At 43.3% G+C, this 27,200-nt stretch overlaps 1 protein-coding gene across 2 annotated transcripts in view; it reads left to right on the top strand.

Annotated features, from left to right (window-relative positions):
* CDK5RAP2 (CDK5 regulatory subunit associated protein 2) overlaps positions 1 to 27,200 on the top strand; it is a 186,044-nt gene that overhangs the window by 135,181 nt on the left and 23,663 nt on the right. For both annotated transcript variants that reach the window (XM_007968240.3, XM_007968239.3), the window contains 5 exons: positions 865 to 1,438; positions 3,297 to 3,529; positions 14,622 to 14,670; positions 17,415 to 17,587; positions 23,900 to 24,019. In XM_007968240.3, coding sequence (XP_007966431.3) covers positions 865 to 1,438; positions 3,297 to 3,529; positions 14,622 to 14,670; positions 17,415 to 17,587; positions 23,900 to 24,019 — 1,149 coding nt within the window. The remainder of the gene's footprint in view (positions 1 to 864; positions 1,439 to 3,296; positions 3,530 to 14,621; positions 14,671 to 17,414; positions 17,588 to 23,899; positions 24,020 to 27,200) is intronic.

The following is a 27,200-nucleotide window of genomic DNA, read 5'->3' as shown; positions in this document are numbered from 1 at the left end:
TCAGAATTACCACTCTTTACTGTTGCTTCACAGTCTGTCAGTGTTTCTCACACTGGCACTGACTTCTGGTCTGGGTTACGTACTGTACTAGATGCCGAGAATGTGAAAATGAAAGGCCACATCTCTGCTGTGAAGAAACGTGCAGTCTGGTGAGGGAGAGAGGCATTCAGATAACTAATTGCTATGTGAATCAACAAATAAGCCACTTATAATTTTTACTTTAGCACCCAGGACATAGTATATTTGTCTTGAGTAATATGCATAAGGTGCTACAGAACCACAGCGAGTTGTGACTTTTGTATAGTTTGGCAGTGGGTTTGCAGAGGAAGGTAAATTAGATTTGGGTTTGGAAAGAGTTCATTAGGTAGGAGTAGAATAGAGGGCTGAGGGTGTTCCAGGCAGAGGGCATGGCTCATGCAAAAGCATGGAGGCATGAAACAGCAAGCTATGTGCAGAGAATCATGGTTAATTTTGTAGGAAATCTCCACAGGGGTGCCAGAGATATTCCTGGAAAGGTTGCCTGGAACTAGATCGTGGGAAGGTCTCATGTAGATAGTGGGAATGTTGATGAATTTTAGAGGGGGTGTATGTAGGTTTATCACGGTTAAATTTACTTTTTAGAACAGTCACTCTGAGGAAGAAGACAACTGAGGGTTAAGAGGGAAAGACTAGGGCTTTTTGAGGGAGGCTTGTTAGGAAAGAATGAGGCTTTTTGAGGGAAGTGTGTTAGGAAATACCAGGGCCTTTTTGAGGGAGGCTTGTTAGGCCACTGCAGTGGTCTTGGCTTGGCTATGGCTGTGAGGAAGGAGAGAGGGGTTGGATTTTAGTAAAAGAGATACTGACATAAATGTTTTTGATTTTCAGGCTCTGAGATTTGCCCACCTGATGACCTTGCCAGCTTGCCATCATGCAAAGAAAATCCTGAAGATGTTCTGAGCCCAACTTCAGTAGCTACTTACTTGAGTTCCAAGAGTCAGCCTTCTGCTAAAGTCAGTGTGATGGGGACTGATCAGTCAGAGAGCACTGATACCTCAAATGAGACAGAATACTTAAAACAGAAAATCCATGACTTGGAAACTGAGCTGGAAGGCTACCAGAATTTCATATTTCAGCTTCAAAAGCACTCCCAGTGCAGTGAGGCCATTATTACAGTTTTGTGTGGGACGGAAGGGGCCCAGGATGGCTTGAGCAAGCCCAAGAGTAGTTCTGATGAGGAAGAAATGACCTTTTCAGGTTTGCACCAAGTACGATATGTGAAACACATGAAAATCCTCCATCCGCTGGCCCCAGAGATGATTGACGGCAGGATGCTAGAGAACCTCAAACAGCAGCTGGAGGAACAGGAATATGAGCTGCAGAAGGAGCAGAATTTGAACATGGAACTTTTCAGTGAGATCCATAATCTGCAGAATAAGTTCAGAGATCTCTCACCTTCCAGGTACGTTCCACCTCTGTGGTCTCACCATTTAAGCCTGTAGTCCCCCAGTATTGCCACTAGGTGAGAGCCCATAAGCTAAAAGAGAACGCTGCTCTGTGATAGCTAGAGTGTGTTCTGGGGAGGGCTTGATGGTGGGGTTCAGGCAGCCAGGTCCTGTGGAGAAGTGAGAGGTGAGGCCACAAAGAAGAGGAACAGCGACCACACACGTGAACATCAGTTACAAGTCTTGGGTCCTCTGGAAATTGGCAGGGCAGATTTCGCCCTCCTCGAGTTGGGGGCTCAGGGTAAAGGTTTCATACTAGTCACTTGGTGAGTGATAGAGCCTTTGCTTGAACTGCAGTGTGTGCTACTGGACTCTGTTACTGGCTTTTGCTGTGCTGTGAAACTAAAACTGATGTCTAGGCAAGGTAGGAGGAATATAAATATTTTCCATATCTTTACCCTTTAATGTCATCTTAGAGAAATAAGCCTGTGTTGAAAGAGAAGAATTCTTAGGTCACGAAGAGAATGCTTTATGGTCATAGATATATACAGTTTTGCTTCATGAGATATGGCAAAAATGGGATCATTTGTAAAGTTGACCTTCATTTGTCACTAATTTGAGTCAAACACATTGTTCTGAATTGTCAGGAGCCAGGATGAATTTTTCAAGACTTCCCAAGCAGTGAGATTGAAGGAAGCTTGTAATTATTGAAAGGCTGTTGTCTCAGGCCTCTGGTTAGGCACTTTTCTTATCTAATCCTCAAAATCACCTGAGAAGGAGGTGTTCCTAAACTAGTTATTATAGGTAAGGAAACTGAGCCTCGAAGCAGCTGTGGTGACTTGGCAGGGAATATTCACTGAGCTGGTCAAAGCCATTGCCAGGGTTCAAGCCCACATTATCCCACTCCAGTACCCATGTTTACTCATGTTGCTCATGAGTTACCCATGTTTACCTATGTTACTCCAGTATTCCCATGATACTGGCCCCCACCTTTAATGCTGGGATCATTTAATCTGCATGTGCACACTCTATGTTGAAGGCGACTGCCAGCCCATGTAGTGTTGTCATTTCTAGGAAGATATGTTGAACTGAAGTGTCAACATCTTTGCCAAGCTACTTGCTGGAGCAAGGTTATTGTGGCCAGTTTACCTGAGTCACATTTCCCTTAACCTTTGTACTTACTCAGTGCCTTTCTCTTATGGGCTCACATAGGAAAAGATGGCACATGGTGGTAAGAAGGTAATATTGCATAATGATCTTCAAAGTAAGAATCGTGTTTGAATCCAAAATCTTTACCACTTAACTAGCTTTGCAATCAGTTTCTTCTTCTGTGACATTTATACATTTTGGAAGACTGAGAGGATCGGATAACATGTAAAGCACTGAATTCAGTTACTGACAGGTCCTAGACCCTCAGTAAATGGTAGTTAGCATCGTGATTATTCAGTGACATTTCGTTTGGGAGGAGAGAGTCCTATCTTTTTTTTCCTTGCCGTACACTTTCTTTATCACACTTCGTGAGAATTTTTGGTAGGCCCTCTGACCCTTGGGGCACTCGTTTCTACAATTCAGAATAGTATTTTTGAAGAGTGTTTGGAAACTAATTGTTCGCCTGAGTCCTTGCCAATCTGTACTTTAATTGGGGGCTTTATAAGGTTACAAATGTTGCAGAAGAATCTTTGTTCCAGCATTTGTTGGCTGTGTGAAATCCAAGAAGGGGTGACCTTGTACAGTTTCAATTTTTCTAAAAGTATATATACTTGTACAGCTGCAGGCTTTTAAAAATTGTACTCTGTCATTTTTCCAATTAGTGTTAAGGTCACAAAAATTCAATTCTAAAATGGTCCAAGTATTTTCTTTCCCCTCTTTTATCAGATACGATTCATTAGTTCAGTCCCAAGCCAGGGAGCTCTCCCTTCAACGGCAGCAGATTAAAGATGGCCATGGCATCTGTGTCATCTCCCGTCAACACATGAACACCATGATTAAGGCATTTGAGGAGTTGCTGCAGGCCAGCGACGTGGATTACTGCGTGGCCGAGGGTTTCCAGGAACAGCTGAATCAATGTGCTGAGCTGCTGGAGAAATTGGAAAAGCTATTTCTCAACGGTAAGTAGGGTGAGGCACGCGAGTCCTAAGACATCAGTAATTGACCCAGGACTTCTTGAAGGGGCACAGGAGGAGCTAACTCCTTGGCCTTACTTATCTCTTACCCCTCTGCCTTGATGAGGTGACAGCAGAACCACACTGGCTGCTGCTTCCTTCCAGTGACCACTTCCACGTGGCTTGTGGTCGGCACTGTTACAAACCAGGAGTCCAGTTTAGACACCTCAGGGGCTGGACTGGCGAGATACATGAGTGAAGCCAGCCAGGAGATGCTGCCTCTCACTCAGCAGTGATCACATTGTTGCCAGTTCTTGCATCTTACAAATGTTCCAGAGAAGATGGGACTTTTTTTTTTTTTTTTGGTGAAAACTCGTGTGTTTTAAATGTTGGCAACCAAAAAAATCCAATCAACCAAGCACAATTTTTATCAGTTAAAAAGTGTATCGAAGAGTTAAGGATGGCCAGAGGAAGGATGAAAGAAACCTTTGCTATGTGCTAGGCAAAATTTTCAAAATACTTTTTTTGAGACTACAGCAAAGAACTCCCATTTACTATGCACCCAGCTTCATCAGTTGTTAGCATTTGCCACATTTGTTTTATCTTTCCCCGTCTGTACACACACGCACTCTACTATTATCTTTCTGAGTCCTAGGAGAGTGGATTGATTGATGCTATGATGTTCCTTTCTCCCTAGATAATTTAGGGTGTGGTTCCTCAGACCAAGGACATTCTCTTACCTAACCATGGTACTATTATCACAAGCAGAAACAGTGTTGTCTCATATATTATTATCTAATATACAGCCTATAGTTGAATTTTTATAATTAATTCAGTAATGTCTTTTATGATAGTTTATTCTGGATCCTGATCCTGATCCAGGGTCCAGTCGCCACATTACATTTAGTTGTCATGTGTCTCTGGTCTTCTTTAATCTGCAGTAGTTCCTCACCCTGTCTTCTTTTCATGATGTGAACATACTTGAATAGTTCAGGCTAGCCCCTCACTTTGGGATTATCTGTTCTTAAGACTCAATTCATGATTAGATTAGATTGGCTATGCAGTTTTGACAGGAATACTACATATTATTTTGTTCTTATGGTATTTTCTTAAGGAGGCACACAATATCAATCCCATTTTTGGTGATTTTAACATTGATCACTTCTTAAGGTAATGTCTGTCAGTTTTCTCCAATGTAAATTATATTAACCTATGTAATGAATGAGTAATTTATAGAAGATACTTTGTAACGCTGTATGTGTTCTCTTCCTCTTCAAACTTCTACCATGAGTTCTACCATATATTGATGATTCTTGTCCGAGTCAAATGTTACTATGACAGTTTTTTTCTAACAGTAACATTTTTTAAATCACATTCCTTCTTCATTTGTATTAGGTGGCATTTACTAGAAGGATGCGTTCTCTGTTAAACTCCTTTTATTAATATATTTCTTGTTTATTTGTTTATGATCAGTGTGGGCTTGAAGATTCTTATTTTATTCAATGGACTATTATCCATTCTGACATTCATATCATATTGTTCCAGATTTGGTAAGTGGCAGTTTCTTTCGACTTGTCTCCATCTTTTTGGGAGCACTTCCTTACTTTCTGGGAAAAAATAGATTTTCCATGCTCATCCTGTACTGCTCCTGCCCTGAATGAGCCATTTCTCCAAGAGCCTTGATTCCTTTTAGTGAGGAATGATATTTAACAACCAAGATTTGGTGCTAGGTGTGTTCATTGCTACGAGGGTACCATTGTGTCTAGGCCCTTTAGCAGGCTGTAATGTGTGTGTGTGTGTGTGTGTGTAAATGCATAATTTATTTTTTAAAAAAATCATTACTTCACAATGGTGGCTTTAATTCCAGTCCAAACTCACTGGGTTCTTTCCTGTTTTTCCCGCTTCCATATTTTTACTTCCCTTCTCCAACAGGAAAAACCCTGGCTCTGACAACATCACCATATCTGCTGATTTACTCAATTCTGTAATATATGCACATAGTTACAGAATTACTCCACCCTTTCCACTGTGAAAAACAGTGAGAAACACTTTAATAAACAAAGAGAACCACTTTAATAAACAAATCTTGAACTCTTCCAGTTCAAGATTCGTTTATTAAAGTGGTTCTATTTGTTTTTAGGCTAAAAGTATACTATAGTATGTTCTTGAATTTAAAAGTTGTTTGGTTTCATTCTTTGTATAGCCGTTGTTGGGTTAGTCATTTGAAACACAATTAGATTCATTTGTTTTTATTTGTATTCAATTTTAGAGTTTTTTACCCTATTTTTATTGATTTAATTTTTTGAATATGCATAACATGAATATGATTCCAGAGTCAAAACTGTATCCTTTTAAATTGCTCTGGGAAGTCATTATTTTTGTCCTTTTCCTTTATCTCCATTAGTATTGCTTTCCAGTTCCCTTTCTCTCTTAAACCCATTGGGACTGGACTCTCAGTCATCTCATCCCCTCCACTGAAACAGTTTGCCCGACACTAACAACTTCCACTTTGCCAAATCCAAGGATCAATTTTCAGTCTTCATCTTACTCAGACTGCAGCAGTATTTGACGTGTTGATCCCTCCCTCCTTGGCTCACTTGGCTTCCAGATGATGCCACTGAGAGTTCAGTTCTCCTCTCCCTCCCTGGCTGCCTCTGTGCAGCCCTGCCTTCTGCATGTTCTCCATCAGTCCTCACGACCTTATTGCTGCCACCGCTTCAGTTCGCCTCCCTTATCTCACCTGGATGCTGCAGGCCTCTCCTGTTTGGCCTCTGGGCTTCCATCTTCGCCTCACTGTAGTGCATTTCCACACAGTAATCAATATTTAAAAAATGTAAGTCAGATCATGTCCCATCTCTGCCCCCAAATCAAAGCCTTTCCTTTTTATTCAGTGTAAAAGTCCAGATAAGGGCCTGCAAAGCCCTGTACCATTGCCCTGGCTACGGCTGCACTCTCTCCTTACTCCTGGCGCCCCACCCTCTCCTGCTTCCCCGCCCCAGCTACTGACCCTGCAGTTTTTCTAGCATGCCCAAGCCAGCTCCTCCTTCAGGGGCTTTGCACTTTCTCTTCTCTCTGGTGTCCCTGATCCCTTCAGGCCTTGTCTCAAATGTCATCATATCAGCGAGGTGCTCTTTGACAGCTCTTTATGAAATAGCGAGGCACCCTTGCCTATCACTGACATTCCCCTTTTTGCCTTGCCCTGCATTATTTTCCCCGGTCTACCCACAACCATCTTGCCTGTTATGTGTTTACTACCCATAACCATCTTAACCATCTTGCATGTTGTATGTTGATTATTCTGCCTTCCCTGTAGAAAGTAAGTCCCACAAAGGTGCATGGATCTTGTCTGTTGTGTTTGTTGCTGTAGTGCTAGGATATAGATAACGTTTGGTGTATGGTGGACATGCAACACATATTTTGAGAGAATGAATAAATTAATCAGTGAGTCCAGTGTTACAGCTTTGGAGAGTGTGGCTCATTGAGGGTGAGCAACTCATCTGTGACCATTTATGGAATGAATGGCAGAGCTGGGATTCAAATCAGGTCTCTGGACAAAAAACTTTTCCTACTAGAGCTACTTGTATTATAGTTGGTATTATATAGGTTATTTGATTTAAACTTCACAATGACCTTGGAAGCAAAATGTATTAGTTCAGTTTTATAGATGATGAACTGAGGCATAGAGATATAACCTTATATATCTAAATAAATGGGCCTAGTGGTGAAGAATGCAGTCATTGGAATTGGGCTGGCCAGATTAGAGCTCTGGCTTCCCACTTGTAAGCTGTGTATGTTAGGAAATTTACTTAATTCCTTGCCTCAGTTTCTTTCTTCACCTGTAAACTTAGCATTCTAATACCTACTTGGTAGAGTCTTTGTAGGAATTAAATTATGGATGTGAAGCCTTGCTTGCCTCAGTGCTGAATGCACAGTTCTTATGTACTGAGTTCTTATTAGTATTTGTACTTGTGAGTTGGGGCTTAATCCTCAGAACAGCCTGTTTTCCAGGTGAGGAACTTAGACTTAACAAATAAGAGTTTGTTGTTCAAAGTCACAACTGACTTGGTGGAACCAGGATTTGACTCTGTTCCTCTTGTTTTCATATGTACAAAACAGATGGCTTATGATGGCCCACATAGTTCGTTTAATTCCGGGATAGAACATGGGGTAGTTTACCCATCTGGGCCTAGTGAATGTTTTCCCCCAGCTTTTCCAAAGGGCCCAGCAGCTTAGACCTGCTGTAGACTGGTTTTGCTAATACCAGTTCCCAGGACTTTTGAGGACCAGGGTATATAGGAGTACCTGACTTTTCCCAGCTTTATAAAAACCTACTTCCTTCTAGCTAAGGGTGTTCTAAATAAGCTAGTTTTCATTTTATTAGTGGAGAAATAGCTGAGTCCTCATGATAAAGCTGTATCTTCCAGGCCCAAGTCATTTTTTGTTGGCTTCTTTTCTTCTTGAAGGCCCTCACTCTAGGCCCTAGGAAGTGGAGAGCTGAGAGAGCACCAGCTGCCCTCCCTCCCTCATCCAGCCACTCCCCTTGATTTATTTTTTAGTTATTTACCTTGACATGCCCAAGGAGAGCCTACTTATTATTTGTGGGTTCTGCAGGCAGATGAAGCATTTTAGGCTTAGCAGATAACACAAACATAGAACTTGATTTTCTCCTACAAAAAGCATAAAAGTCCCAGAAACCTCACCACAACTCCTTTTCTTAGGAACTAAAGTGTAACACAGAGGTAGCTCTTTCTTAGATTCATACAAGGGGTCTGGCTCTTGAATTATGAAACAAGCTTATCATAAAAGAGTTTTATATTTGAGGCAGTTGCATAGCATGAGTTCTTAAAAATTTAAATATGGCTTTAAAAAAATTAATACAAAGCAATACATGCTTACTGTGGAATAAAAGATAAGCAAATACTCCTATAATTGCATCACACAACAAAGCTTGAATACCCTGGAGTATATATGCCCAGACCTTTTTTTATTCATATGTGTATTTTTTATGGAAGTGGGTCTGTTTGCATCCTCTCCCTTTGTTCAGTTGTAGATAATAAATATACATTGTAAGTTTTAGTGGCTGCAGGGCATTCTTTTGTGTCAGCGTACCATAATTTATTTAATCATTCCCCATTAGATGAACATTCAGATTGTTCCCATTTTGGGGCTATTATAAAGAACACTGTATTGGAATCTTTCTGCATATCCTTGCTATTTCTTTAATAATGTTTGGTTGGCAGGCTCCAAGAAGTAGGATAGTAGTGTGGTTTCTTAATGCGTATAAGGGAACTCTCCCTTGGCTCCATTAAACTGGGGATTCCACCAGGGATCTGGAAACCCACAAGATTTTGTGAGTATGTACATTTTTCTGGGGTGAGGGTCTATAACTTAGATTCCCAAGAGGGCTGGGATCTAAATAGATCAGGAACTGGTGTTGCAGCCAGAGTTTCCACTGTATCCTTGTTCTTGGTGCCTCCAAAGAGCTGTTATATGAATAAGGCAGGTGGTATTTTGTCTGCAGGTATTTTTGAGTAAGCTGTGTTTGACACTGGGAAAGGTACAAAGAAGACAGTTTGATCAGTGAGCTCACCACATGAACAAAGATGGCTCCTGGAAACCCTTGCCTCAGTTCTCTGCTGATAGAAGTGAACCTGAAACTTGGTTTCTTCTCAAGGCCTTCCACAGTCTGGAAGGGGCCTTTGTCAGCCCACCACCCTCTGATGATGATGATGATGATGATGATAATGATGCAGCTGAAGGAGAAACAATGAGGGAGTGGGGAAGGCTGATCTTTATTGGGTGCTTGCAATATGCCAGGCATTATTCTCAGCCTAAGAGGAAGTATTATCTATTATCCTCATTTATTAACAAGTGAGGAACAGAGAGGTTAATTCACTTGGTCTGAGTCAGACAGGAAGAGCAGAGTCTGAATTTGAGTCCACGTAGTTCACTTTCACAGTCTACGCTCCTAACCACCATGATATCGTGCTTCTCACACTCCTATCAAATTGGATGCACTGGTCAAACATTTCTGTGGGCCAGGCCTTGCATTTCCCCTCTTCCATGATTCTGTTCAAACCATTATTTTTTTCTGTAAGACTTTTACTGCCTTTCCATTTAGAGAAATTTAGAGAAATTCTGCCTGTCCTCCAGGAAACTTTCTTTGTTCACCTGAAGTGGAAGCAAAATTTATTCCTTCCACCCCCTCCCACTCCTGGTTTGTTTATAGCTTGCACTTGATATTCACATCTGAGTTTGTGATAGAGGCTTTCACAAGGGTGTTGGGTTGGAAAGAACAAGACCTTTGGAGTCAGACAGACTAGAGTTCAGATCCCAGCTTTATGGGTCATTTATCCCTTGAAGGGCCAGATTTCCTGTAGGGGGGATAGCAGTACCTGTCCTATAGAGATGTTTGTGAGGATGAAATGACATTATTTAAGCTTGTCCAACCCGTGGCCCACGGCTGCATGCGGCCCGTAATGGCGTTGAATGTGGCACAATGCAGATTCATAAACTTTCTTAAAACATTATGGATTTTTTTTTTTTAAAGCGCATTGGCTGTTGTGAGTGTATTTTATGTGTGGTCCAAGACAGTTCTTCTTCCAGTGTGGCCCAGGGCAGCCAAAAGATTGGACAACCCTGATTTCTTTCATTTTTAAATTTCTGGCCAAACAACAGACCCAATAGACACTCCTGATTTAAAGGGTGTCCTGCTTGACAAATAGTGGGAGCTCAGGAAGGTATGTAAACCAAAATTAAAATTGTAAATCGTATAGCTGGCTAAGTAGACCCTTCCCTCAGCTAAGGGAACCCACCAAAACCTGAAAAACTAGTTCAGAACATGATGGGAAAGTGGGGGCGGTCAGTCATGCCTCATTATACTCTCCTCCCTTTGGAGTTGGCACACAACTGACCAGTATTAACATTAAAATAGAGATCCTTAGGCTGGCAGAACAGACTCTGTAGCAATAAGAAACCAAATTCTAACCTGACTCCATTATAGCATCACATGACAGATAGCAGGGCTCTGAAAGAAATCAAAGTATTTTACCCCAAAATATATTTCTTTGACGTGTTTTGAAATGGCCCTGAAATGCTGTCTCTTGTAGGGAACACTTATATTCTATAGAGAAACCCCTTCCCTTTCCAGGTCTTTTTCTGATCCTGAAGAGATTGACTGAGAGTCCAGTACCTTTTAAGGATCTGAATAGAAAACATTTGCCTCTGGAGGTGGCCACCACTGGGACTTCATCCACATAAGAAAAACCTTGGTCTCCATAACCCCTTACCTTAATTCAGACACTCCTTTCTATTGATTCCAGGTCTTTAGATAATAACTCAACCAAGTGCCAATCAGATAAATGTTTGAATCCACCTATGACCTGGAAGCCCGCCACCCACTTTGATTTGTCCTGCCTTTCCGGACCAGACCAGTGTATACCTTACATATATTGATTGATATCTTATGTCTCCCTAAAACATATAAAACCAAGCTGTAACCCAATCACCTTGGGCACATGTTCTCAGGACCTCCTGGGGCAGTGTCACTTGTCATGATCCATAACCTTGACAAAAGAAACTTCAAAACTGGTTGAGATCTGTCTCAGATACTTTTTGACTTACTATGACAACAATAATAATGGAGTATGCATGTTATGGTTAACAGAGTGATCCAGGCTTTCAGAGAAAATGGAGGGTTTTTCCTCCTAAGAATCCCTGGAACTGCCCTCCCCAGAGCCCCTTGGTGTCTTCCCACCTTTATAAAGCAGTTCTTCCCTCCATCAAAGATATGGCTCCATTGCCACCTCCCCTAAATGTTCCTTGATGGTCCAAGCCAGATTCTGTTTGTCTCCTCTGTGTGCCTTCCCACAGCATCCATTGCAGCCCCTTATCACAGCACTGTAGTGTAATTGTCTTTTGGGTCCACCCTTTCCACTCAGGTGAACTCACTGAGGGTAGGGTAGCTCCTCATTCATTTCTGTATCCTCAGTGTCTGGCATAGGCACCTGGGAGGAGCACTGTAAATATTAAAATAGAATAGAATTAGTGTCTACCAATTACCAGAGAGGTGGAAAGGAAGAAACATCTGGGTCACGTAGGAGATGCCAGGCTGTGGGATTTGAAGTTCACTCTGTAGGACTGATGGATTTTGAGCTGGGAAGTACTGTTTCAAAAGAGGCTTCTTAAGTGGTAGCACTATACAGAATGGATCAGTGCAGAGAGGAAACTGAAGTTGGGTCAACCAGTTATAAGTTTGTCTGGCATAATAGTCTTCTCTTGCTTGTTCAGTTATGGATGGGATAACTAATGTTTTTTATTTGAAAAGATGAAGTCCTCCTATTGCCTCACACTACACAGCTCTTAGGCGTAGCAACAAGATTTGCCTGAGAGATGGGAGCAGCATTTTCATGACATGCATCCTAAGCTTTTGAATAGCTAGACAGATGGTACCCTGTTACCTGTGTGGGAGCAGTTTATCAAGAAATTCAGTGCATTAGTTGTTGTGATCTCCCTGTGAATCCTACAGTAACTATTTGTCACTTGGTTTTAAAGAACTCTGTTACAGTAATAGGGGAACGGGTGGAATACAGTTGTTGTTGAGTTGTTGCAAGCTCCTCAAGGGTCTCTTATTTGAAGGGGAAACTCATGCTGCTGGTGGCATCAGGACATTTCCTGGTGTGGTCATGGGTTTGCTTAGGAATGAAGGAGAGGTTTTTGATGGGTTTAAGATCTGGAGACCTGGAATGCTTAAAGCCTGCCCCAAACCAAGGGTCGCCACCCTGTGAAGTTCCTGAGGAAGATACACAACTAAAGAACAATGTGAATGTGGCCAGGTTCAGGGGCTCACGCCTGTAATCCTAGCACTTTGGGAGGCCAAGGCCGGTGGATCACTTGAGACCAGGAGTTTGAGACGAGCCTGACCAGCATGGTGAAATCCCGTCTCTACTAAAAATACAAAAAAATTAGCTGGGTGTGGTGGCGTGTGCCTGTAGTCCCAGCTCCTCAGGAAGATCAAGCATGAGAATTGCTTGAACCCAGGAGGCGGAGGTTGCAGTAAGCCGAGATTGTGCCACTGCACTCCAGCCTGGGCGACAGACCAAGACTCCATCTCAAAAAAACAAACAAACAAACAAAAAAAAACAGTGAGAATGTGAAGCAGAATGTCATGTTACTTTGTTTGCTTGGCTAGTGCCTGAGTAAGTCCTAAGCTTTTTGGAAGGCTGGGCTGGCACTGATGGTCCATTCTCAGGGTCTTTAGGGTTGGTGTTATCTGCTAAATGTTGGTAAGCAGCCCAGTGCAGGTATGAGATGAAAAATGTTGACTAAGCTGTTCTTTTAACATACAGTTGTCCCTGCCCATTAGGGATGGTCTTACAAACTGGTTCTTCCAGGAAAGGTCTTGAAATCTGACTCAGTCAGGTGTGGATTTCCCCCTTGAGGAGGATTGTAGAGGACAGAAATGTGGAGTCTTTGAGAGCATCCACTGATGAAGGCCTGTCAACCTCTGTCTATCTTTCAATAAGCCAAAATATCATGCCATTTTTGGCCAGGATGTAACCAAGAGGCATAGGTTTGTGACTGAAGTAGCTATAAGGATCTCTCCATCTCTCTTGCTTAGCTATAAAATGTAGTAAAGTAAGGGAGAGTGTGATCGGACAAAGGGAGAGTTGAAACATTAAACCTCCTGGATTTTCACTTCTTTGCTTTAAAACAGAGATAGTAACACCGTGCTCATAGGATCATTGTGGGGCCTGAAGGAGATAGCAGATGTTAAAGAGCCATACTCAGGCCCTGGTGCCTGGTCACTCAGGCCTGTGTGACTCATTTCTGATGGTGACAGTGCCCTGCCGTGGTAGGTGACTTTCCACCACTCAGCATCTTGCACTGACTCTTGTTGCCCAGGTGGCTGGCCTGGTGGGTGATAGGGAACCTGGGTGGCCATGCCAGCCAGTCTTGTGAGTTTGTAGGTGGAAACTTCTAGACTTAAAGCAAATGTGCAAGGATTCAGTGATCTTTTCCTCTATACTGTGGTGTTTGAGAACTTTTCCTTTTAGGAATAGTTTTGAAAATTGCATGTGTGGGTGCAGTTTAATTATAGTCTCATTTTTCAAGTACAACTATAGAAGAGTTTGTTTTTTTCTTTAGCCACGCATCAGTTTCTTCAAAGAGCTCATCCCAGCCTGCAATTTCCAGGGTTCTGAAGTATTTTTAAAATAAAGTTGTTAGTCTCTTTGAAATCTGGGCTCATGTGCTTCCTTTCAAACAGCAAATGATGACATGCAGGAAGAGAGCAGAGCATCTTTTGCCCAGCTACATTCTGAGCTATATTTTGTTTTCTTTTGTCATTTTTAAAAATCATTTCCCCTGCTGTAGACAGTGGGTTTTTCAACTGTACTCATGTACTCCTTTCCCTAGTTTTAATCCTACTTCTGAGACCCTTCCTAAGGAAATAATTAAAATGCAGATAAAGCTGTGTGCACAAAGATGCTTGTTTCATTTGTTTATAAAAGTGAAAATTTGGAGATGACCTAAGCGTCAAATAGAGAACTGGCAAAATGGTGGTAGTGCATGCCTACAGTGGAATATTAGTGCAGGCATTAAAAATGATGTTTCGGAAGCAAATTTAGTAAGAGAAATTGCTATAATAGCGTACTGAGTGAAAAAATTATGTTGTAATATAGTATCTTCCATGCCAAAATGCATAAAAAAAAGAATGGAAGGAAATCCAGTAACTTGGCTATGGGAGTGCCAGGATGTTGGTCTTTTCTTGATTCCGTTACCCGTTTTCTGTAATGAGCATATATTCTGTTAGTATCAGAGTTTGGGAGAAGGAAAAAGAACCTGCACCAGCAATGCCTTGTGATTGCTTTTTAGATTCAGTGCTGTCACCTAGAACTAGTGTCAATGCAGTGATAAAGGAGAAGTCTATAGTCTGAACTGTACTCTTGGTAATCCTACTTTAAATATCCAGGATTGTTATAGAGCGTTTAAACAAGTGGAATAGTGCTTCTGCAAATGTATGAGCAGGAAATTATTAGGGAACACTTAAACACTTTTTTTTTTCCTCCTCCTTTCTTGATGTTATTTCTGCTTCCAGGAAAATCAGTTGGAGTGGAAATGAACACCCAGAATGAACTGATGGAGAGGTGAGTGTGTAGCATTTGTTAAGAAGACTTCCCAGGACTTTTCAGGTCTGATTTACCTGCCAGCTTTTAAAATATTTTGGCTCCTTCCCATTCTGTTTGTTTCCTGCTTCTTGTAAATAAGGTATAAACATCTATGGAACTGACAATGGCCATACAAAACCAAGAGCTCATGCCATATGTTCTGTTGCCTTCATTCATTCATTTCATTCACTTGTGTCATTTCTGTCAGGTGATTTGAACCAGATGACATATTCATTTGTTGGCTCCCAGATACCAGCAAGATAAACTCCAGACTCCTTAGCCTGGCATTTGAGGCCCTTCTCAGTCTGACCCCAGTTCTCTTCTCCCATGCGTGTTCTCCTCGCTTCCCTTCCCCGACGTACCCCATGTTTTAGTCCTATTTGCCTTTGTGTTGTTCCCCACACCATGGCTGTGCACTCTACCTTCTTCCTCTTCAAGTTTGAAAATCATTCTTCAGAGTCCATTCAAATGTAAATGAACCTGGTTCTCCCCAGTACCCTCCCTCTCCACCACATCCCAGCGTCAGTGATTCTTGCTGTAGCACTTGGACATAATTACATTACAGCATTTACCACATGGTATTGTAATGCTTTCTACATTTATCTTTCTATTCCCAGAATTCCTTGGAAGAGGAAAGGAGCTAGCTAGTATTCATTAGGTATTGGTGTGTGTCAGCTGCTGCCGTAAGCATTTCACATTTACTAGTTCTCACCATATAAAGTTTGAAGTAACTATGTTAGGATGAGGAAGCCATGGGTCAGAGTTGCATACTTGCCATTACGAGGCAGAGCTAGGATTTGAACTTGAATCTGTCACACTCCATCCAATGCATGTCCTCTTCCTGTTATTCCACATTGTCTTTTGAGGGAAAAGCCTATGTCTTGAATATCTCTACCTGCTCCAGCTCCAAGTTGCTGGCATGTAGTTGAAGTTCAGAAAATATTCATGGAATAAATGAATTGTGTAACTTCTTAGCTTGTCTCTATGGCCAACTGAAAATGCCAAGGTCTTGCCCTCCTTTATTTAGTTGTTAAAGATTCTGAGTGCTATTAATGTTGCTGTGTGCTTTCCTCTGCTTTAAAGATGTGGTCCTTTGGGCTTCTGGGAATAAAATAGAGACCAGTCTAGGGTGCAGACTTGTAGATTTTATTGGCATCATGAAGGGCACTTGCATCATTAGAGCGAGTAGGCAGAGAGGTATCACAGCTCACAGGAGGACATTTTAATCAGGGCTTCTGCAAATTTAAAAGAAAGACTCTTCTCCCACTGCAATATTGTTAGAGATCCCTGCCAGTTCAATCCTCCAATTCCATTCTTGTAATAATAGGTCATATCCCACTGGCATGCTTTAGAGAGGGCAAGGAAGGCTTCCCAGAGTGGGGACATTCTTAGCTGAGATCTAAAGGGTGAGAGTTGAAGGGGCTGGGGGCTGTCGGGAGAGTGTCCATGCCTGAGGCAAAGGAAACACGGTCCCTTTGAGCATGTAGCTGGCACATAGAGGGTCAAAGCAGGAGAGGCAGGCTGGGTCTTGTTGGGCTGGTCCTCAAATGTGTTAAAAGTCCAAACTCTATTCTGTAGGAAGTAGGGAGTCTTCGAAGGAAGGTAAGCCAGGACTGGACATGATCCCATTTGCCATTTAGGAAGACTGCTGGGGTTGCTTGCAGAAGGAGTTGGATTGAGGGATGGAACCTGTTTTAGCCTCCTCAACCAATGTGTCACTCCTTTCCATTTCTGACAGATTTGTTTTTTGCCTTCTGTTCTGCCTCTCTCAACTATAGTTTAGCACTCACATGGGCCACTTCTAAGCCAATTAAGTGGGTGCCCTTGGCCCATGCTGCACTTCTGCAAGCCAGCAGCAAGCTTGTGCATCCATCACACTGTCTGGGCAAAGTTGCATCAGGTGTTTACCTGTTAATGAATGCATTGCAGCTTTGGAGTCTTTGCTCTTGTCTTAGCTCATGAATAACGAGACTGTGGCTGCTGACAAGAAGTAATAGGAAAATGTGGGAGAAAAAAAAAGCATCAGTTAAGAAGTTTATCTATAATGGAGATTCATGTGGCCTTTTCACAGCATTCGGCTTTTTTTTTTTTCTCGTGGCTTAGGTGGTCCTTGGGAAATACAGGTTAATAACCAGATGATTGCTAGAATGATGATATTGAAACCTGCTTGGAAACCGTGAGAGTTTTGAGATTTTTAAATCCATAGGCCACCTCATGGTTTTGGGCTGGGCTCTCACATTCTTCTGGGGCCTTGGAACCAGGCAGGCCTGGTTGAAATCTAAACTGTGCCTCTGGCCAAGCCGTGAGACCGTGGGCCAGTTTATGATGAGCCCCAGTTCCCCCACTCTAAATGAGGATAGTAATCCCTACCTCAAAGGGTTTCTGTGAGGCCCAACTAAAATCTCAAATGCTTGGTATAGAGAGGTTATTTGGTAAACAGCTACCGTTGACCCAAGTCCTCTTGGGTCCCTCTCCTGTAAACCAGGCTGTGGGACAGGCACAACCCGCTGCTTCCCCTTGTTGGCTCCAAACTCAAGCCCACCGAGCCTTTCTTGCTTTTAGAATGTCATTGCTTAATGCTGTAGAGAAATAAAAGGTCTGACTGAAGTTGCAAACATGGGGAAGTTACTAAGGGTAAAGTAATCGTAAATATTCGTAAATCATAGTCCTGGCTTGGGATTTTAGCATGGGAGATTATTTATCTTTCAATCTCAATGGTTAAGGATTGAGGAAGACAACTTAACCTACCAACATCTTCTACCTGAGTCTCCTGAGCCTTCAGCCTCTCATTTCCTCTCTGATTATGAAACGTCTGAAAAGTCCTTCTTCTCACAAGACCAGAAGCAAGATAATGAGACGGAGAAGACTTCAGTTATGGTGAACAATTTTTCTCAAGGTAAGCTAAGCTTCATTAAGCATTTTAAACATGGCCTGATTAAAACAATAGTTTGCCGTCTTACCTTAGTAAAGCAGAGTGTGGTGACATTTGAATATTTCTCTGATGAAAGGAGATCCCATTAGGGCTAATGCTGGTCATTCAGGGTATCATTTATCACTGGAGAAAGCTATGTTTGTTGAAAGGGTTGGCAATTGGGGAAAAGTCATTTTTATTTTTTAAATGACGACTTAATATATGACTTGCCATTTCCTGCAGGCTGTGTGTCACTGAACTTGTATGTCAGTGCAGATTTGGTTAATTTCCTATTGTTTCTTTCAAAGTCATCCTTAGGCAGGGTCGGTTCAAAGACTCTTCTCCTTTGAGTTGCCCAAGAGTATCTAGCCCCCTGTTGTGATATTTTTATATAAATACAACATTTGTGATTGTGGGAATCTACTTTGTTTTCCTTTAGTGTGACCCATGGCCCATTGGGTCAGGCCTTTTGTCTTAGTCTGGTTGGATTGTTATAACAGAATGCCATAGAATGGGTGACTTATAAACAGCAGAAATTTATTTCTTACAGTTCTGAAGGCTAGGAAGTCCAAGATCAGGGTACAGCCAGCATGAGTGGGCTCTGGTGAGGGCCTTCCTCCGGGTTACAGACTGCCATTTTCTGGTTGTATCCTTCCGTGGAGGAAGGAAGGTGAGAGAGCTGGTGTCTGTTTTATGAGGGCACTGATCTCACTGTGAGGGCTCTACCCTCCTGATCCTATCATCTCCCAAAGCCCCCACTTCGTAGTACCATTACATTGGGACTTAGAGCTTCAACACAGGAATTTTGGAGACACAAGCATTCAGTCCATGACACCTTTGTTCTGCCTCCGACCATGGACTGAGTTAGCAGATGAAAATTTTCACAGCGGCCCCATGTGGTGTGTGAAAGAGATAAGCATGGTGCCTTCGTCCTGTGGTGGCCTCTGAGGCTTCTTGAGGACACTCAGGACTCAGAGGAGCCCAGTTTGAAGACAGAAGGCATACCCAGAGCATGAAGTCCACATTGGTGGCATAACTGAGGTATCAGCTGGGGTCCTCCAGCAGCATCATCTAGACCTAGTTTCTTTGGATTGCTGGCAGTCTCTCTGCAGTTTTTGTGAGTTTCTGAGTACTTGGTTTTTCTTGGTCATTTCTGGCTCTGCATTCTGCCTTTCCCAAATTTAGGTCACACCACAAATTGTTTCCCTGTCCCTAGTGCCACTTCCTTCTGTATTGTATCCATTCAGCGTGTAACACAGTGACTTTCCGAGAATCCCCAGAGACCACTCCCATGAGGCTTTGGTGCAGACTTGATTGAGGAACCAGAAGGAGAGTGGAGTTTACAATGCAGCAACCCAAATGATTAAACTGGAACTCTTGAGGTCCCTATTGTTTTCACTAGGCAGTTCCCTCTGCTCCCTCTTGCCTGCTCCTCTTTTTCTACCCTTCACCCTGTCCACCACCCCAACCTTGTTCTATTTCTAATGTAGAACCTTTTAGGCATTTCTTCTATTTCTTATTCCTCTGTGGACCCATGACCTCGGGCTTATTATGCCCTATTAGTGGGTTACCTGAAGTGGGACAGTGCTCCCTGGAGCCATCCCAGTAAGCCCACCATCATCTTTTTTGGTGTGTCTTCAGCCTTTTGCTCTCTGCATCTAGTTTTTCTTTTGTCTTTTGTCATATTTATGATTTGTGTAGAGAGATAATTTCGTATTTTTCTCACTTACCATTCTATCATAAGCTTTCTGACATGTTGTTACATAACATCATTTTTAGTGGCTTTAGAATAGTCCATTGAGTGGCTGAATTGCAGTTTGCCTTCTGTTCCCCTGTCGCTGAACGTTTAAGCCATTTTCCAGATTTCACAATTGTAAACAAGGCTGCAGGGGATATCTGTGAACATGAAGCTGTTCCCTTATTTGGGGGCTTTTCTTAATTCAGATTCTATAAATTGGACCTGCTAGGTGAGAGATGCACACTTTTTTTTTTGTGGTTGCTTATTGGATTTACGTTTTTAAAGAATTAGCATTTGTCAAAAGGGCATTATTCTAAGAGAGAGATTTTTCTCCCATTTTGTAAAGGCTAGTATAGTGTTTCCTTCTCTTCAGTTTGGCTGCATAATTAATAAGTGGTGTCCAGTTCAGCTGGGAATGTTTCCTTAAGCCCAAGTAATGATTCTGCCTCCTGGCCATAGACTCAGTGGAAGATGGCATGTTTCGATGGCTGCTAAGCATTTATGTCCCCTTCTCACAGTCATGAGTGTGTGACTTGGATAAACCAGCAAGGAAGGTTGCAGTCAAACAGAAAAGTTCCTGAGTGACTCCGACCTGACTAGATGCTGGAAGACGATTTGCAGGACATCAAGGCAGGAGCGGGGAGGTACAGTGCCACGGGTGCCAGAAGTTTAAGGAGCGCGGAGGTGCAGTGAAGTGGGTACCAGAAGTTTAAGGAGTGGGGAAGTACAGTGCTGTGGGCGCCAGAAGTTTAAGGAGCGCAGAGGTGCAGTGCCCTGGGCGCCAGAATTTTAAGGAGGACGGAGGTGCAGTGCCGTGGGCACCAGAAGTTTAAGGAGCCGAGAAGTACAGTGCTGTGGGCGCCAGAAGTTTAAGGAGGGCAGAGGTGCAGTGCCGTGGGCGCCTGAAGTTTAAGGAGCAGGGAGGTGGGCGCCAGAAGTTTAAGGAGCCAGGAAGTACAGTGCTGTGGGCGCCAGAAGTTTAAGGAGCACAGAGGTGCAGTGTAGTGGGCGCCAGAAGTTTAAGGAGGGCAGAGGTGCAGTGGGCGCCTGAAGTTTAAGGAGCACGGAGGTGCAGTGCAGTGGGCGCCAGAAGTTTAAGGAGCCAGAAAGTACAGGGCCGTGGGCGCCAGAAGTTTAAGGAGCACGGAGATACAGTGCCGTAGGTGCCAGAAGTTCAAGGAGGGCAGAGGTGCAGTGCCGTGGGCGCCAGAAGTTTAAGGAGCGTAGAGGTGCAGGGTCGTGGGCGCCAGTTTAAGGAGCACAGAGGTGCAGTGCCGTGGGCGCCAGCAGTTTAAGGAGCAGGGAGGTGAAGTGCCGTGGGCACCAAGAGTTTAAGGAGCACGGAGGCGCAGTGCCGTGAGTGCCAGAAGTTTAAGGAGCACGGAGGTGAAGTGCCGTGGGCGCCAGCAGTTTAAGGAGCAGGGAGGTGCAGTGCCTTGGGCGCCAGGAGTTTAAGGAGCACGGAGGTGCAGTGTCGTGGGTGCCAGGAGTTTAAGGAGCACGGAGGTGCAGTGTTGTGGGCACCAAGAGTTTAAGGAGCACGGAGGTGCAGTGTCGTGGGCGCCAGGAGTTTAAGGAGCAGGGAGGTGCAGTGCCGTGGGCGCCAGGAGTTTGAGCACAGAGGTGCAGTGTCGTGGGCGCCAGGAGTTTAAGGAGCACGGAGGCGCAGTGTCGTGGGCGCCTGGAGTTTAAGGAGCGTGGAGGCGCAGTGCTGTGGGTGCCAGGAGTTTAAGGAGCACGGAGGTGCAGTGCTGTGGGCGCCAGGAGTTTAAGGAGCCTGGAGGTGCAGTGTCGTGGGCACCAGGAGTTTAAGGAGCAGGGAGGTGCAGTGCCGTGGGCGCCAGCAGTTTAAGGAGCCCGGAGGCGCAGTGCCGTGGGTGCCAGGAGTTTAAGAAGCACGGAGGTGCAGTGCCGTGGGCGCCAGAAGTTTAAGGAGCCGGGAAGTACAGTGCTGTGGGCGCCAGAAATTTAAGGAGCACGAAGGTGCAGTGCAGTGGGCACCAGAAGTTTAAGGAGCACGGAGGTGCAGTGCAGTGGGCGCCAGAAGTTTAAGGAGGGCAGAGCTGCAGTGCCGTGGGCGCCTGAAGTTTAAGGAGCTGGAAAGTACAGGGCCGTGGGCACCAGAAGTTTAAGGAGCACGGAGATACAGTGCCGTAGGTGCCAGAAGTTCAAGGAGGGCAGAGGTGCAGTGCCGTGGGCGCCAGAAATTTAAGGAGCACGGAGGTGCAGTGCCGTGGGCGCCAGAAGTTTAAGGAGCGCAGAGGTGCAGGGTCGTGGGCGCCAGAAGTTTAAGGAGCACGGAGGTGCAGTGCCGTGGGCGCCAGAAGTTTAAGGAGCACAGAGGTGCAGTGTCGTGGGCGCCAGCAGTTTAAGGAGCGTGGAGGTGCAGTGCCTTGGGCGCCAGGAGTTTAAGGAGCCTGGAGGTGCAGTGTCGTGGGCGCCAGGAGTTTAAGGAGCAGGGAGGTGCAGTGCCGTGGGCGCCAGCAGTTTTAAGGAGCGCGGAGGTGCAGTGCCGTGGGTGCCAGGCGTTTAAGGAGCACGGAGGTGCAGTGCCATGGGCGCCAGGAGTTTAAGGAGCGTGGAGGTACAGTGCCGTGGGTGCCAGGAGTTTAAAGAGTGGAGAAGTGCAGTGCTGTGGATGCCAGTAGCTTTTTGCAGACAGAGTTCTTCCGTGCTGTGCTGCAGCGAGAGTTAGGACATTCCACCAAATTACTTGCCACACTTCTGGCATTAGCAGGAGATAGCTGAAAGTCTGGGAATTAAGTCATCTCATAAACATTCAGAATCATGGTAAAATTACTATTTAATTAGGAAAAGATCTGTAACATTGTGCTACTTTTAAATGAAAGTCATTTTGGAGGAATTAAAACTGGGTCATAACATTAGTGTAATGTTTTAAAACAAACATTACTAAGATATACTGAGTATACCCTAATTGATAAATTAAAGACATTAGTTTTGCCTTTGGATACTTAATGTGATGATGCTTTAAACACTGACTCTAGAAACCTACCCCTGGATTGGAATTGTGCCTCCTTCTTTCTTTGTTAAAGTGAGATGTGGCAGAGGCTGAACAAATACATGCTTATTTTGGAAAATTTAAAATGTTATGTATTATTAAGTATTATGTTAAAATGTAATACAGAATTTTTGAAAAATCTAAAATCTGCCACCTAAAGGCAACTGCTATTAATATTTAGATATATTTCCTTCTTTCACATATTTATGTCTTTCCTTGTCTGTAGAAATTTTTAAGTAGAGTTCTGTGATATTGTGAAGTATATATTTGGTCTTCCTGGCAGTATCCTTCATAATGAACCAGTAAACATAAGTAAATGTTTCCCTGAGTTTTTGAGCCAGTCTAAATTAATCCAACTCCAGGAGGCGGGTGAGGGAACCGAATTTTTAGTCGGTTGGTCAGAGGCACGGGTGAAACAGTTGGGGGCTTGCGATTGGCATCAGAAGTTGTAGGAGGGGGGCAGTCTTGGGACTGAGCCCTCAACCTGTGGATCTGACACTATCTTCAGGTCCAACCGAATTAGAAGACACCCGGCTGGTGTCTGCTGCAGAACTGTTTGCTTAGTCTGTGGGGAAAAAACCCCTCACATTTGGTCACAGAAGTCTTCTGTGTTGATTGTTGAGTGAGTATATGGGAGAAACTGAATGTTGTTGTTTTTTTTTTTCTGTAAGTTGTGATTATGTTGAATAATCAATTTTGGATCTAAGATTTAGTTTAATATATTTTTATGATATATAGTCTTCATAAAAATTTTAATAGCTATGTAATATTGCATCATCATGAATGTTCTACAGGTTTTTATTTAACAAATTCGGTTCTTATGGTTACATCCAATGCTGAGATGAACCTTTTCCTCCATTTTGGCAAATGCTTGTTAGCATCTCTGGTGGTCTCTTTAAATAGAGCTCTAAAAGTTGAATTATTTGGTAACAGACATTGGAAAATAACTTTTCTAAGGCTAATGATAGAAGTAGCCCCAAAAGAACATACACATTTATACTCATGCTAATAAGATGTTCTCTTGAGATCGCTTTTCTTATTACCATTCTCACTAGCATTGTTTTGCTTTATTTGAGTCTTAAATTAGTAAATGATAAACGGATAACATATTCCTTTCAAAAAATTAGTCTCAAAAATATCTGGATTCATTATGAAGGTAGTTTAATCAACTCTCGGGCAATTCAAGCAGACTTGAAAGTGATCTGTTAGTTTCACCATAAGGAAGATTTTAAATTAATATTTGATATTTAGAAGAATAAAAGGCTACATTAGAGTTAGCATTAAAATTGTATGGAATATAATTTTTTCTATGTGATGTAAAATATCTTCCCATGGAGGACTGCAGAGAATCATTACAGAAGTATGTCTGTGGGCTGTGGGAAATAGCTCACCCTCCCCATGCCTAGGAAAGAATTGCCAGTTGCTCACCATCTTAATACATCCAATACTGTTTGGAATTTCAGGATCCCTGCATAATCCATAAATTATTCAATTTGTTGGGGTTTCAGACTTTAAATTAAAAATGGCTTCCTTCCTGTAGACTTACTAATGGAACACATACAGGAAATTCGAACTTTGAGAAAGCGTTTAGAAGAATCTATTAAAACAAATGATAAGCTACGGAAACAGTTGGAACGGCAAGGATCTGAATTTGATCAAGGTAAGGAAAGACCTTCCCAAAGGGCTGTACATGTCTATGAGTGCTTCACTGTGACGCATTTGCCTGAGTAAGCATCTGTGTGCAAAGCAGGTGCTTGATAAATGTTCATTTCTCTATCTTAGAGAAGTCTGCCAGCCTCTGGTATCCTGAATTGTGACTGGCACCTCATTTGACTTTGGAAGCTGGAGAGAAATAGATAGGAATTTTAAGATAAAACAAAGCAATATATTGTCTTTTCATCTATAACAGATTATTGCATTTTAGCAATGTGGTAAATTTCACATGCCAGTCTAAAGATCACACATATTCCTGCATAAACACAGTTAGCTCCAAATAGAATGATCGTCCATGAAAAACTTAAAAATATTTCCCCCTCCGCCACATAGGTAAGACATTCATGTGCTTCAAAATTAAAAACCTCCATTCTTTACCCAGTAACCCTGTTTTCCCTTCCCTCTTCTCCACTTATTTCCTTGTTTTTCTTCTGTATCCTTAACAGTGTTTTTAAAAATGCAAATAGCAGCATGTATTCTTATTCTTCTCTTCACCCCAGAGGTAACATACTCTATATCCATGATTCTGTCCATTTGTCTTGGAGCAGTACATCTTGGACATCGTTCCTTACTGCTCTAGAGAGAGTTCCTCATTCCATAAAGCTATTGCATCTTGAAAGCAGCTTGGCGCACTCAGAAAAGCCCAAGTTTGTCTGGTTGAACTGGCCAGAGTGTGGACCCTGCTGTCCCATTTATTAGCTTTGTGACTTTGAGCAATTCACTCATCTCTCCCAGTCTTAATTGTTTCATAAAACAGGGTCATTGTGAGATTAAATGGGGCAATGTTATGAGTAGGGCCCTGCTCAGTGCCTCACTCAGTAAACAGTTGCCTTTATCATCACTATCAATTTTATTTTACTATTTTATTCTGTATAACATAGCAAAGCTCTGCAATGGGTACAGACCCTAATATCATTCCCATTTTTAGAAGTGGTAGAATTGAGTTCTGGAAAGATAGTGCTCATGGCAGCAGCACGCCTGAGTCCTCGGACCCTTGTCCAGGTCACATTCCTCTCTAGTCATCGTAGCTACCAGCCGGGAGGGACATCTTTCCAAAGTACCATGCATGTTGCAGCTTTCAAGGGAAACCAAATGGCTCATCTCGCCCTCTCCGGCCCTCCTCCCTCCCTCTCACTCACTGCGCCCACTTCCTGCATCCACCCCCCTCACCCTCAGGGAAATTGATTGATCTGAGTTATTAGTTGTATCAAACACAGGAAAGAAATACACGCCTGGGCCTTTCACATTCACTCTTGGTAATGCCTGAATTAGATTCATTCTGTTTTACATTTTCCCTGGCAAATCCAATTATAGAATTATTTGGGGGCTCAAATGGCCACCAGCTACAACGGAGCAGGCAATTGCTCTGGAGAGTAATTCACTCTGACGGGAAGGTTTACAAAAGCATTCATAAAGTATTTACATTGGTGGAAAGACGTGCTGTTCTCACCATGTTGTCACAGTGTCTGAAAAGACAAAGGAATAAAAGTGGCTCCGCCTCCCCCTGCTGTGAAATGTTCACCTTGGGGAGCAGGCCTGAGAAAGGTATGGCTTCTTACGATATTGAGGTGGAATATTGTTAAAAACCGGCCTCTCATGTGTTAGAGCTTCCAGCTTGTCCCCACTTGTACAGGCCTGTAGTGATGACCCTCAGAGGAAAGACTGACCTCCTAGCATCAGATGTGGGCCCCGTAGCTCAGGTTTAGGCCGGTCAGGAACTGTTCTTTGGCCTAATTATTTCTTTGCAAAGAAATACTACCTCCAAAGCTACCACCTTAGCTTTGGTGGTGGTAGACTTCTGTAGAATTTTTCCTGCTTGTTCACAGTACTTTTTGGTGCTATTTTTGGCTCCAGTCTATCATTAATTATTTTAGTAATACAAATGGTAATAGCAGTAACAATAACATCAATCATTTTTATTGAGTTAATGGAGACTTAGGGAAGTGTTGCGATTTGCCTGAGGTCATGCAGCTATTAAGAAGCCAGAACCATGGTTCAAACCCAGGTGTCTCTGAAAAGATACCAGAGTTCACAGGGGAGAGTGGAGGAAGATGGTGGGGAGAGACACAGTAAGTAAAACAATTAGATAACATTGTGGTAAGTGAATCATTAACATAAGAAAAAGGTAGTGCTGTAGAGTGGAAGGGCTGGCAGCTCCTTGGAGAACTGATGCTGTACCTTCCCTACAAGGAGTTTGAATAGGATAGGTACTCAGTTGTGTGCCAGGATGCTTTCAGCTGCAGACAACAGAATGGGAGTAGTAACTGATGGTAACAACAGGGATTTGTGTTTTTTCACGTAACAAGAAACCCAGAGGCAGATAGTTCCAAGGTAGGTTTATGGCTCAGTGACAGCAGTTTGGGTTAGTATCTGTGACGACTGCAGTAGTTACAAGCATCCCAGTCGTTCAGACAGTGTCCAAAGCATGGGAAAGAAGAAGGTGGGACTTCCTCCTGTCCTCTTTTCATCCTGGTGGAAAATCTTTCCCAGAAGCCCCCAGCAGACTTCCTGTCAGGCCCCATTGGCCAGAGGTGGCACGTGACCATGTCCTCACTGCAGGGTGGCTAGGAAAGCAGGAATCTGGCATTTTGGCTCTGTGGTATAGTAAGTGGACTCAGTGAGTGTGGAGGACAGGGAGGGAAGCATCTGCCTGCCACATAGAGAAGGCACCTTGCACACAGTAGGCGCGCTCCTGAGGGTGGCCATGAATGTGAATGTTATCTATGAAATAGGGGTATCTAGACTGGGAAATTGGCCCTTGTGTTTCGTTGTGCGATTGTCTTTTGCCGTGGTGGGCCATCAGATGTTTTTGAGTAGAGAGTAACTTAAATGGACTTTGTTTAGGATAATAACCCCATTGGCAGAATAGCAGGGCGGCGAGGTTAGAGAGCAAAGTGATGAGGCCTGAACTTTAGGACTGAAAAGAGTAGGCCTGTGTCGGAAGCATTTTGGAGGAAGCAGCAGCATCGTGATTGCTTGATTGGGCAGTGGAAGAGAGAGGGGTTAGGATGGCTTCCAGCTTTCTAGCTTAGGTTAGGGATGTGGCGATACCATCTCCTGAGGCAGGAAACAGGTGAGAGAGAGCAGGTTTGGAAGGATGAGGAGTTCGGCTTTGGCTCTGTGGACTG

Source organism: Chlorocebus sabaeus, chromosome 12 (assembly GCF_047675955.1).
Source record: "Chlorocebus sabaeus isolate Y175 chromosome 12, mChlSab1.0.hap1, whole genome shotgun sequence".
Taxonomy (NCBI): Eukaryota; Metazoa; Chordata; class Mammalia; order Primates; family Cercopithecidae; genus Chlorocebus; species Chlorocebus sabaeus.
The sequence above is the reverse complement of the archived record's forward strand: the minus strand, read 5'-3'. Positions and strand labels throughout refer to the sequence as shown.